Source organism: Balearica regulorum, chromosome 6 (assembly GCF_011004875.1).
Source record: "Balearica regulorum gibbericeps isolate bBalReg1 chromosome 6, bBalReg1.pri, whole genome shotgun sequence".
In the NCBI taxonomy this organism is placed as follows: Eukaryota; Metazoa; Chordata; class Aves; order Gruiformes; family Gruidae; genus Balearica; species Balearica regulorum.
Window position 1 is genome coordinate 17173069 of NC_046189.1, and position 21450 is coordinate 17194518.

The following is a 21450-nucleotide window of genomic DNA, read 5'->3' on the forward strand; positions in this document are numbered from 1 at the left end:
GATTAAAACAAGGAACTGATAAAGTTTTTAAAAGGTTCCATGGGCTCCATGGATCTGAATCTTGCTTCTGAGCTGGACCTTACTCTGTCACCAGGGAGGCAGCTCAGCCTGCTCCTGCTCTTCCCTCTCCTCCTGAGGTCAGGGTCCCTCTGATGATGGGTCCTGTCCCAAGAGCAGTCACTCACTCTGTCTGCACTGACATTCAGGTGGACAAACAGCACGTCAGGCAGATGGATTGAATCACAACTTAGTGGCTCAAAACAAAAAAAGGGCTGAAATATTATATCATTTTGTACATCTGCCAACCATACAATTTTTCCTATCTAGACTTTGTTCTACAAAGCAGAACAAAAAGTGCATATCGTATTCTGCTTTCAATAGTGGCATCACAAACACATGGCAGATTATAGCCTTATTTCCTCTTCTGGAGCCAGTGTATTCATATGGTGTGGTGCTCCTTTCTTTCTAAATGTGATCAATATGCTTGGTTATAGTTATTAGAAAATATCATCGACCTTTTGTAATGGACAGTTGTAAGAAAGGATGAAGCACCATGACGGTGCCACTGTTAGTGATGAAGTGCAGTTCCTTACTTTCTACAGCAGTTTGCTTTACCAGGACTTTCACAAACAACCTGGAAATATGATTTTAGAATGCGCTGAGATTCTACTACTGTTATTAATAGTAGAAAATACTTCAATATAAATTTAAATTTCACAAATATTTCATAACCACGACATACAAGAATATTTAGAGAATGAGTTTTCATAGTATAGCACTTCTATTTTAAAAGCTTTCATCAGATTATTCAGTTTCTCCGGGGAAGCTTTACATAAGATTTTAAATCTTTCCTCCAGGTTCAGTCTTTTGACCTTAAGAGTTATTTATCTGAGCGTGTGCTACCTTTTTTTTTTTTCCCCTGAGTGAGATCTTATTTTATTCAGATATTATTCTCACCACCACCTCCATAATCTGCGTTATAATTTCACTGAGGTAATGCTAATGGCCTTTCAACTAAGCCTCAGACTCTTACAATTATTTCTTAGGTTGTTAAAAACTCCTTCACAGAAATAAAGATCTGGACTCTTTGCTTATGTGTTTCTTTTTGGTGCTTTTATAATGTGAAATTATCCTTATGGGGTGGAATGGTCTTTACAATCCATCCTGTGTTTGAGGATTGGGGAAAAGGGAGTCAGATATATGTAATTGTTGAATCTTTCAGCAAATCAGTTCCACCCTGTAATATCTTAAGAATGTATTGAGAGTCTTTTGAGTGGCATCAAACTGTGATAACCTGCATTAAAGCCGTGAGCGTAGCACATTGCAGAATGAGATTTGTAGTACAGCCACTTCACGCTTGCAGTTTCTTCTGGCTCTATAAGGCTGACGTGCTCCTTGTTGTTGATGAGCGTTTCGTTCCTTTGAACTTCCTTTGACCTAAATTATGCAAGCAAATGAAATAAAAATGACAGAAGTAAGCTGTTAAGTAGTTTTCTTACTTATGTTCTCCTAAATGAATTTCAGTAGCATGGTGTTTGAAGATTCTGATCTGATTCTGGTAGTGCTTTATCTATTGCATGAGTAACATATAGACCAGTGGATATTTGTCTGTGAGAAGAAGAAAATTGGTTTCCTTGACTGCAATCTTTTCCTCACACTGTGGACACTCACTGGTCTGGATCAATAGACCAAAAAAAAAAAAAAAAATCAGAGTAGTCAATTCATAGTTGTCAAACCTCCCACTAAATTAATACAGTAAATTGCAAACGTTTCACTTCTGCTCATGTGTCTGCAGGTTTAGCTTTGGTGAGGGTGTTCTGGCATTGGATTCAGGGGCAGGGATCTGCATCTATCTGCAGGAAGAGAAAGTCTGATATCAGAGATGGAAGAAAATTTTAAAATAGGCTGCCTCCAGTGTGGGAGTAAACGTATCTAATGTTGAAGTGATGCCTTCTGTATTTTGAAAAATAAAAGTTGCTAGGATGATGCTATTTTTCTTCTACCATATTATAATTTGAACAGAGTGTTTCCTAACTGAATTCTTCAGGATCTCCCAGTCTCCTGTACTTTTAAAACATTTTTAAAAGTACAACATGAAGAAAACACCTGCGTACAAACTCTAAATTCAGTCTAGTGATAGACTGATCTGTTTATTCTCTTCCAAAAAGAAATTATGGGGTTTGACTCATACTTATAAACATTCACCATCATACTCTATCTGTCCTTTTCTAGAATTCATTAGCTGTAGTTTGGTCAGTTTGGAAGTTGTATTTTTCTGCTAATAAATTCTAGTACAGCCAGTTTGAGCACCCTTTCCAAGCTCTGTCAACTCCAGGAGAAACTGTAGTACACAAGCGATGATCCAAAGTCTTGAGAAAAGAAAAATAAAATGCCATCTCTGTAAAGTAACACCAAACTCAAGTTCTTTGAATGGCCTGAACATTGAGGTCCTAAAATGGGAATTTTATCTGTAATAGTAGTATTGACCTGACAACAATGATAGCTGAGATTGCTTCAACAATATTTTTTGCATGATCTTGTTAAGATGCTGTAGCTGGTACTTAGAGTTGGATTAGGTGCCTAAACATAAGTGTCTCGTCATTTGAGTATCTGCGGTATCTGGGACATCCACACCAAACCTGACAGAGGATCTGCAGTAGGAGGTCAGGCAGGACACCTGAGGACATCCCAAATTATACTGGATGCCTGTTTCTAGAACTGAATCCCCAGTTTAGGATTCAGGTTTGGCTTCTACTTTCTTTTTCCTTTTTTTTTTTTTTTTTTTTTTTGAAGTAGGGTGGAGGGTGGAAGCAGGATTTAGTGAGAAGAAAATGCATTAAAAGAAATAGGAGAAAGTTAACTGACCTCAAGATTATGATACCAGAAGACTGAAAAGTTAGTGGAGCTGTCAGCAATTCAAAGGAAGAGAAATGGCAAAAAACTGAGGAGGGAATAGAGAAAAGGACTTTTTCCTAAACTAATTTTTGGTGATGGAAGATACCAGGAGTCAACTGCTGTTGAATTAAGTTGGAAATCTCAATTTAGGAAGGATAGTGTTATGAGGATTGGTAGTTGATGAGATTGATTAGTCAGAATAGTCAATGAGATACTTATTCCAACCTGCATAAACTTTATTCTGTTATGCAGAGGAACATGTTTGGAAAACTGTTTTTAAAAAAAAAATAAAGGCAACACCATCCATTATTACTGACAGTTGGATTTGCTCCAGTATGTTAGAATAAACACAGGTGCCTCCATCTTTGCACCAAAATATCTATTAACACCATTTTATCTCTTAATTTCTACATGATGATGAACCAGTATGTGTTCCAGTGCAGCACTGACTAGAGTGTTAGTAAAGTTCAAGCTATGGTCTTGTGTTGTAATCAAGCTCAGAAAAAATGAGAAATGTCTCAGTTATATTTACTACCACCAGACACCAGGCAGCAGAAGAGGAAGAATCGTCTTCATGGAACAGATTGTGATAATGAGTCAGATTTTATGCTTGCTTAAAGGCCACCACAGCAAGGGATGTAACTGTATTCCACCAAGAGGAAGCAAGACATGCTGACAAAGATTTAGCTGAGCCTTTGAAAAAAATTTCTTTTTTCCTTTTAAGAATTCTGGGATTCCTTCCAAACCCATGGTAAATCTATGTGTACTATATATAAGCTTTGCTAAATAAGTTTTCATATGAATTACATAGGTCTGGCTTGTTGATATTAATTATTTATATTACAGAAATTCTAGCAGAAACAAAAAGCAGCTTGAGTGAATTTGCTGAATCCTTGCGATACCTGTAAGAGGGTCCAGTAGCAACAGGGCAAGGGGAAAAATGGCTGTCTTCTGTCCCACATAGATTCCTGCTCTGCCTGCTCTTGGTTTATTCTTTCTCATTCCTTCTGGCCACCAGATGAATCTGCAGCATCTCCTGCAGCTGCTGTGTGGCAATAAGTCCCACCAGCAGCTGTGGAGCTTTGGCCAGACCTTCCCCGAGATGTCTGTTAGATTCTGTTATGGTGTCTGATGCTGCAGCCGTAAGAGAAAAGTGAGTTGCAGTTGTTAGGTTTTTTATTTTGTTTGGTGATGGATTTTTTTGAAAACAGAGTTTGTCATCTGTTGATTACATCTAAAAGAAGTATCTGCTTCCTTCTGCACAATTTCTGTTTCTTGTAGAAGAGTCTTCGGCTGTGATACAGCCCGGTAGGTACCATCTTGGTGATAGGATATCATTTGATTGAAATAAACTGGTGTTTGCACAGTGTGTTGCTCACTGTAAGTCGGTGCTGCTTTTTGGTGTCACCTGCAAAGACTCAGAAATCAAGAAAAAACACCTTGTAGGCAGCTCAGAAAAAGCAGATGTAATAGTTGGGCATTAAGAGATGCTGAAGGTCATCTTATTGTTGAATGCATTTATAGCTACTAAAAATGATGTGATGATAGTGATAATCTTTTTAAAAAGCCAGAAGGCAAATTTTTGAAGTTTAGGCAAGTATTACCACATGTTAACTTTGGAAATTTGAATGAATCACTCATGCTGACAAAAGATAGCACACAACATAATCAATAGCATCAAATAAAAATCTACAGAACTGTCATCGTTTTTTGTCAAATGTTTTACATTTTCCCTATAAATAAGACTATTTATATTGATTCTTTGGGTATGGAGGGTAGTGAAGCGGATAGGAGGTAATTAAAAGCATAAATCTCAGGAACTTGTGAAGGTAATTTTCTGTGTTGTAGACAGAACTGACAAAATGATGAAAGTTGTTAGCTCCAACATGACAGAAATATTGCACGATTATAGGGTACAGGGTTATAATGTGCTGAAAGATCTGTTCAAATAACAGTTATTTAACAGAGCTTTTAACTGAGTTTGGTTAGATATTTAAAATGTGAGTTGACTTCTTATGACATGGCTGATCTTCGCAGCTTTTTGATTTTCCTATGTCCTTTTCAATAGTTATCTACCTTACTATTTGGAGCAATTAGGCTTCAGAAATCTGTTGAGAACAGAATTCAAAAAATAATGCATAGCTCTGGTATAACAAATGTGTGAACACTTCAGTTTTGCAGATTTCCTCAACTGCATCTATTAATATCAAATGAGATAAAACTAAATTTTTCAACACCACTTCGTAACTTATTACTTCATGTAATTTTTATTAAAGTTACGATTCTAGTCTAAATTCTTAATTTATGTACTCCTCACATAAATATGCATACTCTTACAATATGGTTCTCACAGGTAAACTATGTCATTAAACATTTGGTAGACCTCTTAAGGAGCTTTGTAGTGTAGGATCTGCTGTGAATTAAAATGACAATATGTTATGGATATAAATACTTCTGTGCTCCTCCAGTCTTGCACAGGTAGATGCCTTCTCTGTTAGGACCGCAGCCACTGCAGCCGTGTCAGGAGAGCTCTCATGGGGATGCTGCGCACACTTCGCTAACGCACATCTCCTTACTGCCTAATGCAGTGCAATTACGGTTAGTCCAGCTACTTCCACACTAAGAGCTTTACCTGAAAAACAATGGATTTTTTTGTACTTGAGACTATGTAGTTATGGAATTCTGTAGTAACCAGGAATTCTGGAAGTCACGGCCTTGCTTAGATCCATGCTTTTACAAGAATACTATTACTTATCCTCCAGCACCACTTAAGCCTTATTTATATCTTTCAGACACAAATTCTATTGATTTCAAAATAAGCTTAGGTAATTCAAGGTATTGACAACTTAGGATAAAGACCTGAATATTATGAGGATGTTGTAAGTATTCTGAAATAATTATAAAGAAGTTCTGTATTAAAGGTCTGTCCCCTGGACTTGGAATTAGCTCGATGTATAAAAGTGGGCAGGTACACAGGTGTTGAGAGGTCTTTCTACGGTGTATGCTATGATTATATTTAGGATGTCCTAGATTTTTTTTTTTTAACTTAAAATTATGTGGAACTTTTTGTTCTATGCAGGAAGAACTTATTTTTGCAGATACTCCAGAGCAGAACAGATTTTTTCAGGATTATTACATATCTGTTAAGACTTTCAGTTATAAATCGCCTATGTGGTTGAACTGTTATTGGCAGAAGCTTTTGTGGTGTTTTCAACAAAATATTTCTCATTGGAGATTACCATTGTATTGAGACCAAATGAATACAGCATTTGAGTTAAAATTGTTGTTGAGAAGACTTCCCATCCAGGGGGGCATTCCTGGTTTAGAAGGATGCAGTAGCAAGGGGGAAGAAATAGGAGCTACGACCCACCACGTTCAGTTCCGTGTAGTTACAGCACTCACCTGGTATCGCAGAGCTTAAGGCATGAACCTGGACTTCCCATGCAGATACTTTAGTCTCCCTTTATTTCTGTATTTCTCCTTCCTAATGTTATGCTGTTCTACGTATATTTAACTTTCTATGTTAACTGTCGGACTGGATAATGTGGTAGCAGATTCAAGCATTCAGCTTAAGTGTTGGTGGTCCAAGATCTTATTTTCATCAAGGGCTACTTCAGCTGATCCTGAAGAAACCTGAAAAAAACCTCTTAATTTCACACACATACATGCTGAACCATTAGACTTAGTCAAACCTTGCATCAGGTTGTCATTGAAGGGATCTGGTAGGTTAATATTTCGTCTCTTTATGTAGTAATAAATTCAGTTAATTAGTCATTCACACACCAAATAGATTCTAAAACTCAGTCACTTGTGAACTGTCAAAATGAATAGTGCTGATTTCAAATATACTGTCAGTCACTGCTCCTGACAGGGATAATTTTCTGTAATCTTTTGTACTGCAGTCTTACCTTAATATCAAAGTTTTCTTAAAGGTAATAGCACTATCAATGAATCTGTATGATCTGTATGTTTCCTTGTTATCTATATCTTTCTATATATATATCTATACATATACACATATTTAAGTTTATGCAAAGTAAAGCTACTGAGGTTACTTTAAGCACTATAATATGCTAATGATATTCACGTTTATTTTAGAAAGCATGTTTACATGTAGAAGATGATTTGCATTGTTGATGTTTTATTAGATGCAATCTAGAATATAAGGCTAATGTATTGTATGTAGTCTCATAGTTTAACATCCTGATGCTTCGATTTCAAACTTAATAATTTGGAGTTGAAAGCAGCAATTAACTTTAGGTTTTAAATAAAATGTAACATTTGGATCATTTGTGTCTCTCAATGAAATATCTTTTTAAGAGAGGAAAAACTTGTCCTTTCTTGTCTTACCACCAAGTTATTAATCCTCACAGCATAGCAGGGTTTCTGAAAAAAAAATTCATGATGTTTAACTGGTTGGGGTTGTTGAATTACTACTTGAAGACTGTGGATGGAACTAAAAATCTAGATTGCTTAGAGAGAGGATGGGCATCCTCCCACCATTTCAAGATGTAGAAATTTGAAAAACGATAGGAGAAAATTGCATATTTATTTGTCTGTCAATGATATTCTTAATTATTTGCAACTGAATTCAAAATACAGTTTTGTACTAAGCCATGATCTTCTAAAGATTTAAACGTATATTTAGTGTCTTAAAATATGCATCCTGTTGATCAAAAAAGTGATGCCAGGCAAATGCATAAACACTTTTGTGGAACTTGGCCTGTCAGTACAAAGGTGGGGTTTTTTTACATTCTGGTATTTAATGGTCACATTTATTGCAGCTTAAAGCTTCTTCTGTTCATTAAATCTTACTAGCCAGTACTTGATGACTTTCTATGCTTTCTAATAAGTAGGAGGATTCCATTTTAAAATGTCGCAATGTGTATATATCAAGCTAGTAGACCACAGTCAGTTTTAGAACCAAGTGGAAATTAGATTTTTCCTTTTAGGTAGGGAGTTCTTTCATATGAAACATTTTCTTATCCCCCTTTTTCAAAAAGCATCCTCCTTAACATAGTAAGCATTTCAATTAAAAATTATAGTAATAAAAGTTTGGTGACATTTAATTTCGATTATATAAGCAATAAATTTAACTTAATATTTTTTAAATAGAGAATTAAATATTCCAATAATATTGAATTGTGGCACAGATAAATTATTTTACTGTAGAATTGATTAATCTCTACAGGAAGTGCAGCCCTATACACTAGAATAAATTATTATGCAATTAAAAACATCACAGTACATAAGTACAGAGAGATTCATTAAGGTTACATATCTTTGTTTTGGCTTTTCCTAACTTTTTTACTTTCTCAAATGTTGTTTTGATGATACGGAATTTGCATGAATTAGTTGTACTTAGTTTAGTTAATGTTAATGATGATCAAAAAGCACATTCGTTTAAAATATTGCATCCCTAAGATATAATTTCATTTTGTGTTTTATTGAGGTTTTATATGTAAACTGGTAAATTATCTTTCTTTTATACATGTGACTTTCAACCCTTGTGTGTACAGAACTTCCTTTGGATTATCAGAGCAAATGAAAATAAATGTTTGGCTTCTTGTTTTAACTAAAAATGAAACTTTTATATGTCATGGCTTATTTCAAAGATGTGTTTAGTATTTTAGTGATGTATGTTACAAAGCTCGTAACTGGTACTGTATTGCTGTATTTGTGTCAGAAACAAGTTTTAAATGGGACTTGGAGCAAATATGTTTGCCTTTTAATGTGGTACTAGTGCAAGTATTTTATAAAACTAGGGTTAGTAATGATCAAGACTTTAATAATTAGAATAATTGGTACCAGTAATAATCAGCGCTTGCATTCCAATTTCAGATTCCCACAGCCATCCTTTTTTCTTCTGCTTACTATGACTCCAGAAAACTCTGATAATTTTTGTACCACATGGTTCTGTGTTGATATTGCATGGCAGTTACCCAAAGGGAACTGAATCAAATGATTCATCCCACAGTGGCTAATAAACTCTGAACTTCAGGTGTATCTGAAAGGGTTAGAAAATAGCGCTTACGTGGCTAGGAAACATTGCTTCAGTACCTCAAGGAATGCTCCTCTAACTTCATGTTTGAAAAGACTATCTGTGTTTCTACTCCCAGAACAGAGATTTTTAAAAGAGCCTAAAAAACAAAGGTTTAACAAAATCCAGCCACTGGAAGTTGAAAGTAGACCAATTCGGTGTAGAAATAAATTGCATGTACTTAACTGACAAAGTGAAGCACTGAAACAATTTACCAAAGGTGGATTTTCCATCCCTAGCTACTTTAAATTCAAAGCTGGACGATGTTTTTCCCCAAAGGAATATGGACTAGGTCCAAATCATTTTGGAAAAGGCTGGTGTTTTCAGAAGCCCTACTTAGATGGTCATAGCAATACCTTTTGGCTTTATGATGTACAACTATGAATTTGATAATAAAAAGATTGTAATAATTACAAAACTTAAATCAAAAGTGAGGCCATTCACCAGGTTTCCATGAGGCTTTGCTTGTATTTCTAGAAACCTTAATTTTAATTCTGCCTGGACTTATTTGTTCTCAACAGGTCTCATGTACACTACATGAGGATTGAATGAAGGGAATCAAAGACTGTAGTAGGTTATTACTGATATTGCAGGCATTATTATTGCAAATATCAGCAGAAAGGCTTATTATCAAGGAGTTGACTTACTAAGTCTTTCTCTTGAGTGCACTTACGTCTCTTATGTTGTAGCTTTGGCCTCAGGCAGCATATGATCCTATCAACAGCACACATATGCGCAGAGCATAGAGTTCAAATATTTAAAGGGACATCATCAACTTGAGAATGCTTGAGTGGAAAATCTCCTACTTGCTTTAATTATTTAAAGTTAAAAGTATTGGAATGGAAAGGCTACATACACACCTCAATTTTTAGCTGCACTTTTTGTACACTGTAACGTGTGATTAGTTTATTTAATTTTGTTGATGATGAACATGCCTTCTAATGCATCATGTAGCAACAGCAAAGCTTAAGAGAAATGGACAAAACCCAGCAAGGGTGGAGAGAGACCGGGTGGGACTCCTGTGCCTGCGTAAGGCCCATCGACATAACAGGGTGCAAACTGATCTGTGCTCCTCTACCCACATTCAGAACCGAACAGGTCCGACCCAGAAGTTGACAAGTGTCCCTTTAAGTAGTGCACGTAGTAGTAGTGGTATAGCTGTTTAGTTGTTTCTTTATAATCCTTAAATTGTGTTTGTACATGTGTTAATATTTCAGAGGTTTTAAAATCAAGAAATAGTGTGATAGCAAACGAGGAGTAGACTCTTTACTGGTTTTGTAATAAAGTTTTTTAAAATCTCAATTTCAAATGAATTCAAAGTAAAACTTATCTAGCAGCTTTTCTAACTGAATGCTTGCTTACTGAAATCTCTTATAAAAGAAAAGATGCAGACACAACATGTCATACACGATCCTTTTGAGGTGGAAAGCACTGTGTTTCACAGGGTGTATAATCACTTTAGAAGCTTCGGTGTGTATGAACTTCACTCCTCTATTTTAGCAGCAGTTCTCCATGAGTTTTAAAGGTGCATATAATTTTTGTGAGGACTCCAGCACGCTGTCTCTTCTCTTGTCTGGTTTCTAGTCTTCACTTACACTCCACCATATGATAAAACTGTTATTACATGCTGTCTCAAGGTGACTGTATTGTAATGCCTGTTTCTGCTGATCTTAAAATGATTTTCCTTGTTATGGCAGCACTCTCTGTGGAATTCAAACGTCTTAGATGTTACAGCTGCTTTTTATAAAAAGCATGTGACTTGTTTCATGGCTCGCTTCATTTAACACAGTGAAAAAAATAAAATAGTCCTAATCAATTGGAGAGAATGTGTTTTTGCATGAACCTAGTGAAAGTTTACTTGCACTGATGTTTTTAAACGCCAGGTGCCAAGGTGTGGTCATCTGGTTACATGAAGCATGCTTTCTCTCAGTGTTTTACTTTGAAAGAAACTACAATATTAACTTTTTTAGTTAATATTTAGCCTTCAATAGAGGCACCTAGTAGTATGTCTGAAACAATTTTTTAAAATTATGTTTGGAAATACCAATAATGCAAAGCTATTACTGAATAGTATAATGTTATGAAAATAGACTGTGTTTTGTATAAAATTATGTTTCTTACCCATCTTTGGAAAATTAATTTCTTAAGAAGTCAAGAAAAACATTTAAATTCATTAGCTGAAATTTCCAAGCTTTGGAGTTTGTATTAAGCACGTAGTTCCTTAGTTTTGCACCTAACAAAGTGGCCTGATTTGTCAAGGCAGCTGATTATGTAGAGTCAGGAATAACAATGGGGACTCAAAATCACTGCAAAAATGGGCATTTATTTATGTGTCTAGCTTCAGCTCTGCAACTTCAAAAAACACTCACCTAGTTTCTGAAGATAGTTTTAAGTCAAAGATGAAGTAAACATTACATCTCAGCACATATTTCCACTGTTCTGTTTGGGCAGACCAAGAAGAGTACATTACATATAAAGCACTCTAGCATGACACACACCCCCCCCCCCCCCCCCCCCCCCGCAAATCCCAAACAAACAAACAAAAACACAAAAAAACCCTCCTCTCTTCCCTGTCCTTCAGGTTCCAATTTTCTTAGTCTTTGGGAAAAAATTATTCAAGGCAATTTGTAAAACAATCAAGACTGATAAGTATTTAGTTTTCTGTGTTTTACTTGGGTCTCTTGAAGTTTATAAGTGTGGTGTTTTTCATTTTAACCCTTCTTGCTTGATCTAATGGTGAAGTCAATGTCATTAATGCTTGTTTCAGTTGCTGTTAGTAATGATGAAAATACTTTGACTTTTGTACTAGATCAAAGAGAAGGAAAAATGGATTATTTAATCATGTTACAGCATGATACATCTTCCTAACTGCAAGCAATAAAGACCAGGGAACAGTACATGAAAATTGAGTAGCATCTTTCTCAATTGGATGTGTTTACATTTGTATAGTGCTTTAAATCTTTAAGCACCATGGAAGCAAAGAATTACATTAGGAGTGACAGAGCTTTATGTAATCTCAAAGCCTCTTTTTCCAAGTTACTGAAAACATATACCACTCATTAAAATCCTGTCATTTGGATATATAAGAACTTACATCTAGGAAAACTGTTAGTATAAAGCTACTGAGATTTTCTAGGTGGAATAATATGGTGCCTACTATTGAAAGTGTCACTTTTCTGCCTTGTCATCCATTGTGTTATACAGAAGTACAGAAAAAAGTGAGCCTGATTTGTTCTCCTTTGTAGAGCCAGGCCGAGGCCCACTACAAAGGAAGTAAACATGCCAAGAAGGTCAAAGCACTAGAGGCAACGAAAAATAAACCCAAAGTTGGTTCTTCCAAGGACAGCGCAAAGGCTAACACAAGCTGCTCCACCACGCCAGTCACAGCCAACATCTCTGACAAATCAGGTCAATGAAAACTTTTTGTTCTATACATTCTTTATTTTCTCCTTTTTTTGGTGTTTGTAAGAGAGACTCTGGTTGCATGACAGTGATCCATGACTTGTGTTTTCTAAACTACTTACTATGCTTTCTTGTACAGAATTGATTGGTTTCGATATTATCAAAATGCTTTTTCACATCTATGAAACATCAGGTGTCTCTGAATGCTAAAGTCTATTTTATTTTTAAAACTTGTGAAATTTACTGTTATAAAGTGTGGATGTTGTTCATACAACAAGAATAATGGATGCATGTGGGCGGAGGGGCAAGTCTGAGATGTATGGATTTAGCTGAAGCACAAGAAACCTTTGTAAGAAATTTTTCCTTTCTGAACAGGATAATATTGCTCAAAGAGGAAAACACACCTACAGAAATGTAGTGGAGCCTCACGGCACGGTATTTCCTGACTTCCACAGCTTGTTAGTGCTTCAACATAACTTTTTTTTTTTCCCCATATTAGTAATCTGAGGAAAATAAATAACACTAATTGCAGTGGAGCTGCTTGAGATTCTGCTCTGTCAGTGTTGTGTTACTGAATGAAACAGGAGAATTTCCTGAACTTGCTGACAGTCGGAAATACTGTGTTGCCCAGGAGAAAGCACCTACTGTGGGTTACCCAGCTGTTGGTCTGATAGGCTACTTCTGATGAATTTCCTTCTGCCTTGGTAGCCATTTTTTATCCTCTTCACCAGAGCTGAGCTTGACTCAGATGCCATAAGGTGAATGACACAGTTTCAGTTTTCTGACACACACACCAAAAGGAAAAAAAAAAAAAAGAAAAATCCATATCAGTGGCTACTTGTCATCCTGCTTTCTTCACAGCAGCACCCAACTGTCTTTGTCTGGGTCCTTAGCGATGACTGTGGGTCCCAAATTTTGAGTGGATTCAGCTAGCAAATCATGTGTTAGGCTTGAGAGAGATAACATGAATCCAAGCAGCACCTTCAGGTAAACAAGCCGTGTTACTAAGAGTAGCAAACTACCATCGATCTAAATAAAACGTGGACTATTGAATGGAAAGGGATTTAAAATATTTGATAAATATTTTACTCTCTGAAATATCAAAAATAGCTTTGGTTAAAATAGCTTACTGCTCCAGGTGCTCCAAGTAAGATATCAGTTAAAACTTTAGAGGATTTAACATGTTAAGAATGCATTCTGTGATAATTGTATAATGCCCGCCCCTGCCTGTGCCAAAGTCTGGGGGCCAAATAACAAAAGCTTCAGCATCTTTTACAAACTCCATCATCTCTTCCATGAGTCTGGATCTCTCTCGTGTTTCCTGTACCAGGCTGAGATCTGTCTGTGACTTAATTTTCTTCTTTTCTGTGCAACGTACCTAAATCATTCACATCTCTACATTCAGTTTTTGCTAGAATACACCAACCAATGACAAGGGAAACCTGCCCTTGATATTTTTATATTGCCCTGTTTTGACAGTGTGTTGTTTTATGCTATTAATTACTCTGCACAAATTAGAGTACCATCTGTGTCTGTTGGATTATACCACTGCAAGTGTTTGTACATTAAAAATAAATCACAGTGGCGATGTAGTTAAACGCTTTCTTCCCATTAGGAGAACAGTGGGATTCTCTGTGAAGGGGAGGCTCCTCAGAGCCTGTTACTGCTCTACAGGAGATTGTGAATGGGATGTTTGGGAGGACAAAAACCTGAACCTGGAGTGGCAAATTCTCCATATATGGAGGGAATGCTGGTTGCAGAGGTGGGGAACAGCTTGGAGATGGAGGGTTTTTCCAGGCTGTGGACTTGAAACCAAACCATAATGTTGTTCAGCCACACTTTCCCTTACAGAGGCTATTGTTTATCTGTTCTTTAACATGTGTTTAGCTCTTCAACATAATGCTCATTGCAGCTAGAGCACTCACTGTTGCGTCTGAGAATCAGTGGTGGGGTTTTTTTTGCCTTGGAGCAAATTAAGTAATACCATTTTTTCTGAATGTTTTAACACAGCTTTCATTGTCTGAGAAATGGAATATTACTACATATTAACTTTATAGGTTTATTTTAGTTTTCTTTAAAAGATTTCTAATATTAAGAGTTTCAGCTCATGTGTGTATTTGTGGTCTTGGTTTTTTTATCCTGATTTCCTGAGGAAACAAGACTTGTGGTCACATCATCTATCCTTATCTCTGTTATTCTCTGGCCCTGTCTTCACAACTTTGACTGTATTGCTAGTGTCAAAAAATCTCATTAAATGAAGAGGTTTTAATGAAGCTCCTATAAGTCTGAAGAAAATTGACACCCGGGTAGAAGAGAAGCCTTAACTTGTGGTCCATCCTGAGAGATGCTGCCGTGTGAGCTCTGTTTTGCTTAGCCTGCTGACTGGCCAGGCACTATGTTTGCCATCATGAGGGAGGATTTGAGAGTGTGTATGTGTGGTGCAGGTCTGAAAAAATTGCATTAGAAGGACATAAGGTAGGGGCTGAATGGAATCAAGGAAAGGAATTAAATTCCACTGCTTGTGGAGCCGTTGTTTAACCATTGTACTTTGGAGGATTGCTAAGTTCCTGAGACATGTTCATCAAGAATTAAGTTATTCCTGATGTCCTTTTTTTGAGTATAGAAGAGGAGAATGAGAAGCTAAACAGAGAAGATAGTTTTAAGTTCTTGTGTTCCTTTGTTATCCGCTGTACTTCCACTGGTATTAGTGCAGAATGGGTAGAGACTGTTATAGTAAATTGATAAATGAAATTTACTATTCTTTTATGTAGGTCTGCTAATAAAAGGACACAGCAGGCACGACTAACAGCCTTTTTGATGTGCTGTCATTTTGATGTCATAATGATGAATGATCTGGAGCTCTTCAGACTGAACAGTTGATGTATATTGAACTTAAATGTCAAGTTAAGTTTGCTACAGAGCCGTGACTTCTGTGGGTCAGACATAGCATAAGATCCCAGTTATTTGTCAGACGTCACTATTGTACTCGTAACAGGAAGAATAATTTCACTGTTAGTTCAGCTTGTGTAATGAATCTTTTCAAAGGCAAACCACAAATTCATTCAGTCCTTATTTTTCAAAACTTATGATGCAGTGGTCTCTCTACAGCTGTTCCTTTCAACTTGAGAAGTGTGGCTGCTGGTAGAGCTACAGAAGTTAAATTAATCTTTAAGGTGTTTTGGGAAGTTCCAGAAGAACATGGGCTTCTGCAGACAAAAGTGGCCTCAGCCAAATGGAAAGGGGTGACTCTGAAACTCAGTCTGAGCATGACGATGCCCAAGTTGTGAGAGTGTGGTCTTCCCTACTGATGTTAATAATACATTATGACTCAGAAATGACTTTTGTAAATTGATCTTCAGCAAACATGTAATGATAAAGCCGTAGTACCGTAATGCTGAGTTGGCTGCAACCTCAGGTAAGTGGATACTGATGTGTTGGATTGCACAAGTTTTGCATCCTTACATGATTAGACTACTATGTGTTCTTACTTTCTAAGTGCACAACTCTTCACCATTTAGAAAATACTTGTTTATTGGTACTTGTAGGTACTACCATCCTATTCTGTTCACTATTTCTGCAGACTGGAAGAAAAAGCCACGGATGATGTGTGACAAGGTTGTTGTTCCTGTGCCTCTTGTTGGGTCCACATCTGCTTGTCCTGATGGGTATTTGCAGGTTGGAGGTGTCCATAGGGGACCCTTTCATAACCTGTCTCCCACACAGTTTCTTTAACCATCCAGGAAAATCCAGTAATGGCTATAGAACAGTTTCATATGCTAGGAAATCACTACGGTGACACTGCAAGCTTTTTTGTAGCTGCTTTGAGACATGGTTACAGAACAGCAGTGTTAACAGCAGTGGGAGCTGCTCTTTCATGTGGCAAAGATTCCCTTCCCTCCCTGTGGAAGCCCAGGATTTTCAGGATGGCTTCACAAAGTAGTGTATATATATGTATGGCATATATGTATGGCATTGCTTTAGAAAAGGGCAGGGGTAGCAACCGGTACATAGCACACTTGAGAATATTTAGAGTGTGTTTTAAATATAGCTCTGAGAATGCAATAGAAGATGGTGTCTGTGATCCCAGGTTAGCATAGTCTAGATGCTTAAAGTGATGAGTCCTTTAGGAAAGCATATGATAACAACTGGATTGAAATGTCACTGTTTACTTATCAAGCAAAGAGGAATTCTTTGATCGTACTTCCAAATCAAAATAAATAGTTCAAAATGAAGCAGACAGATGATGTGGTATCACCTGCTTTGCATTTTGCTTTGATATAAAAATCAGGAAGTAAATGCAACTGTTTTAAACTACTGAAAAGAGTCAAAACAGGTTTCAGATTATAAAAGGAAGGTCATTTATTTTTCAGTCTTTGATCCATTCAGTATGTGCTGCAGTGAGAGCCAGTTTGTGAAATGATAGGTATGGGCATTTCAAGTTCAGTCCTCATTCAAATAAGATCAGAAGGCTCTGCTACTTGGGGCTTAGTAGGTGCAGACAAACCCTTTGGATGCTCTATGAAAACTCCCTTTTGTTCAGCTGGTACAGGGATATGCAACATGAGGCACCTAACTAGGCCAAATTCTAGACCCTGTTTCAAATCCTGACCCCTCTTACTTCTGCTTTGTTCTGTAGCTGTGTCTCAGGGCAGACTCACAAGCAGTTCACAGGATCTTGGTGATGATATTCCAGCATATGAGCAGTCCTGTGCTGATCTGCTGGCTATGGCAAGGATGGCAGGAAAGGCATGCAAATGGAAAGTTGTTTGCCAGGTCCTCGATCCTAAGTGGGCCGTGTAAGAGTTATTCCAGTCATTACAGCTGTATAACTAAAACCAACTGAAGGTTGTTCTGAGGAATGTTGTCATGCTAGAGCGCGGTACAGTGTCAGACACCGAATGGGCTAGCTCATATTTTGAAAACAGTCTAGACGTGTTGATGGACCTAATAAATGCCACTTGATGTCATGTAGACATATGGTAATTACTTGGCCCATGAGACAGGACTGGCAACTCCAAGCTTTATCAGACTTAGGAAAGTTCACCTTGACGTCTTGTTTGTGGGTTTTAGTTCATTAAGGGCTTTCTGTGGGTGCTTTGCCAACAAAACTGAGTGGTTTTTTCTTTTTATTCCTAAAGTAGAGTGCAACAAGTTGAATCACATTTACTCAGGAAGATTACGATGGGTTGGATTTCTCCAGTGTCCCAATTACCAGTGCTGTTTATTCATCAACTCCCAATGAGGTGTAATGTCCCTAGGGAGGGCTCGGTTCGTATTTCGCAAGTCCACCATCAGGAGACTCCCTTAGTTGTGTTGCTTTCATTGCTTATTTTAAAAATCTTTCTGCCAATGCTTAAGTTCTAAACTTTTCCATATGCATCTCCATAGTTGGAGTAATCCTAAAAATAGTACCAGTTCTCTTTAAAAAATCTCTTTTCACCTTAACATTTATTTCCATTTATCACCTTGTTTTCCACTCATTTTAAAGGAATGGCTTGTTTACATAGCTCCAATAAACTTTTTTTTTAGATAATCCTTCAGAAGTAGCTAGGGGAGAGAGACACGCAGCCCCCACACCTGAACTGTGGTATATCTGTTCTGGGGAATTCTAGATTATTTGTCATACAGATATTATAAGAACCTCAAAGTTCAGGGTGTTTTTAGGGCACTTATTCTTCAATCTTTTAATTCTTTGTAATGGACCTCAGAATATTTCGTGACAAAGTTGAATTGTGAGGATGGGGCAGGGAGAGAGAGAAGGTGTAGGAGAGGAATGTGACAAGGATGCATTTGGCTTGCTGTCCCCTGATGTCAGCCAGCCATATTAAGATTTCTGCCTTATGCCCCTCAAAGATGCTTGTCGTTATGTCTAGCCTTCATCAAAAGCTACTGATGAGCCTCATCAGTTCTTCACATTTATGCTTACATAAAGAATTTTGCTGAAGTTATATGCTATAAAATAATCCTGCATCTGTGTTTATATGTATTCAGATAGTGCCTGCTAAGCACAGGCGTATTTCTGTTAAAGACGTTAGTTTATGGTCAACTAAGTAGTAAATTCAATCAAATGCAGCCACCAAGGAGAGTCATTTCAAGGGCATTTTTTCATTAGACCCTCTGAGCATGCTGAGTTTTGTTCTCTTTTCATTCAATGTTTCACAGCCATCTGAAGATCACTCTATATTGCCGCCTGTTGAAACTCTGTCCCCAAAACAGAGGTAAAAGCACAGTATAGAATTTGCTGCTTGAACAGCACTTTTATAGTTGATAATATAAAATAGAATTAATAAATGCTTATAAATTCATCACTGATACACCATTGCAAGTACCATGCACGTATTTACACGAACATTATATTATCAGTATTGATATGTAAAACATACTGTCAGTGGCACATTTAACACCTGTATTGGATTTAGTAGTAAACAGCTTCTGGGCATTTTCTGGTGGGTTATTTCAGCAGCTGTTTCAGGAAGTTGCTGTTTGGTTTATGGTCTTAGGATGAAAAGTTAGCCCAAAGGAGAATTAGCAAATCAAAGTCTATTAAATCTATCTACAGGAAATCAGTGTAATAGGTTGGATCTTTAAACACTTTCTTCCCTGTCACTCCTACTGTTCATACTTTTCAAAAGTGGGTATTCGAGCCTTGTCTTTCCATGTGTGTCTTACAACCTGAATGGAAGAGCAATCATTCTCTGTGTTTTGGTGTTGATAAACTCCTGGGAGCTCCTGGAAGTCTTCAGGTATTTCTTCAGCCTGTCTATAACAATGCTAACTAGCACATATCAAATTCTGCACCTCTACTGAAAACTGATTACAGGCCATTAACTGAAAAATAAGCTCTGCAGCTGACACAATTACATTGATGAGCTGTTGCAATTTCTGTTCAAATTGAAAAAGGTCAATCTTTTCTTTCTCCAGTTATTATATCAATCAGAAATACATGCAAGCAGGACTTTTTTCTTTTTTTTTTTTTTTTTTAAGAAAAGGTAAGCCTTTTCTCCTGCAGTAATTCAAGCAGAAGCTCTGCATCAAAAATATATTGCAAGATGAAATAAGACTTCTTTTGGGTGCTCTGCTCTGTGCATGAGCGTTCATGTGTCCTGTATCATTAAAACTGTATACCACTACTACTTTTACTTATTCCAGTTCTAAAACCTGGAATTTTATTGCATATTTTTTCACTAGTGTCCTTAAAAATTATACAAAGTTTTTGTTACTTTGGTGAGACATAAAGATAGGCGTTGGGCCAAGCAAGAATGGCTCTACTAATGTTGCTGGAAAGTGGGAGCAGAGCCAGGGGTGCTCTCAGCTACTGGGTTTTTTTTTTTTTTAGTTAGATGTGTGTGGTCATTTAAGGAATCCATTTATATATGTTCAATCTTTCAGCAACCCTTTAATATTGTGAATCTACTTTTTCATACTGTGCATCTATTTTTCTTGTTTGTTCTGCTGCGCCTATTGAATAGCCAAATTTGTTTTTTTTATAGAAGGATGACGATAATAGCATGATAAGAAGATTAATATGAAATAACAAAAATTACTAGCAAATTTATCTATGTATATTTCCATAGAGGACATAATACCAGAGAGGTGGCACTACCAGAACTATTATGTGTCACATTGTTCTTTATTCATCGTTGTCTTTACCGCATACTATTACAGGAGTTCTTGAGTCTTCAGGTAAGGAAATGGAGAAGGGGAGAAAGTGGGACAAAAAAGAAGTAGCTGGCAAAAAGAGAGTTGAAACCGAGATACCATTGTCACTCATCTGCTTTGCAATTTTCTGTTAGGAAGAAAGATGATCCAGAAGTATCTTAAAAAGTGAGGGTTATGTAATGAGATTTTGTAAAAATTGGAAATGAGAGAAATAAAATATCCCCTTCTATCACCTTAAGATGGTTATTATTTTGATGATGAATGACAGTATTATTTACCTAAGAAAAAAATAATTTGTGTACCAAGCCCTAGGTTTGTTTTTAGATGAGTAAGAAATTCAAATCCAGTGGAAGTTCTCTTTCTTGACGTAGGACTGAAGTTAGCCCTTTAAATCCATTAGAATGGAAAACTCCAAACAAGACAGCTGCTGGTTTTGTTGGGTTTTTTAACAAGCCTGGGAGGAGTAGCTTTATCTGTACCTAATACTTTCACAAAGCTTATTAAAGAATTATATTGCTAAAGAAGTAAGGTCATTCTTTTGATACCAGACATTTAGTTTTCTCACATAATCAGAGAATAAATAACAGAATTCTGGTGACTGCTCATACAATTGGTAGTTGAATGGAGTTTTGCCTGTGTCCGGTAGTGCCAAAGTTAAAGATTGTGTTTCTCTCGGCCTTTGAGTGAATTTAATCTCCAAATGTGAAAGAACGGGTCAGGCCCAATGCTGTTGCTTCAGGATGCTTCAGGTTTGTCCCTAAATGAGATAAATATTCTATTTTTAAACCTTCTTCTGGAAAGTGTATACTTACAGTTGGGGAAAACAGTCTTGCTGGTGGCTTTTTTTCTCTGTTTCTCAGCAACTGTTTCAGTAAAGACCTCAGAGAGTTAAAGCTGGTCTAGTGTCAACTTCCACACAATCAATAATGTGGCTTGATTTGTTCGTTGGGGTTTTTTTTGGTAAATGTTATTTTTACTCATACTTATCCTCATTTTTGTAACATAATTGCAAGCAGCATTTAGAACACAAGGAAAATGCACGTTGCTAGGGGATGGCAGGCAATTGTTGAGACCAAGAAGTTGGTGAGTTGATTTTGATACAGAATTGTTCAGAGATCCTGAATCAAAAACAAAAGCAAAAATATCCATGGCTAGCACATCAGACATTTAAATAGGTCTTTTGAGAAATCTTCCTTTATCATCCTTCCGCCTCAATTCCACAGCTGCTGCGTTACTGACTTGGTGTGAGAAATATGCTACATTTCCTATAGTATAAAAATTATATATACAAACAACAGGTTATGTATTATTTCCTTATTACTTGTTTTCAAGGAGAATTAAAATACTTTGGTGTCTGTTAGACAAATTATATTTGAAATGCAATTTATTGGTCAAATCTTGAGGGCATGACTAAATACTCACAGTCCTCAGGCAAACCTGCCACCGAAATCATT

At 36.8% G+C, this 21450-nt stretch overlaps 1 protein-coding gene across 6 annotated transcripts in view; it reads left to right on the forward strand.

Annotated features, from left to right (window-relative positions):
- The window catches only part of ZNF385B (zinc finger protein 385B), a 136407-nt gene that overhangs the window by 99465 nt on the left and 15492 nt on the right, over window positions 1–21450 (forward strand). For all 6 annotated transcript variants that reach the window (XM_075756512.1, XM_075756514.1, XM_075756517.1 and 3 more), the window contains exon 4: window positions 12181–12343. In XM_075756512.1, the coding sequence (XP_075612627.1) occupies window positions 12181–12343 (163 nt within the window). The remainder of the gene's footprint in view (window positions 1–12180; window positions 12344–21450) is intronic.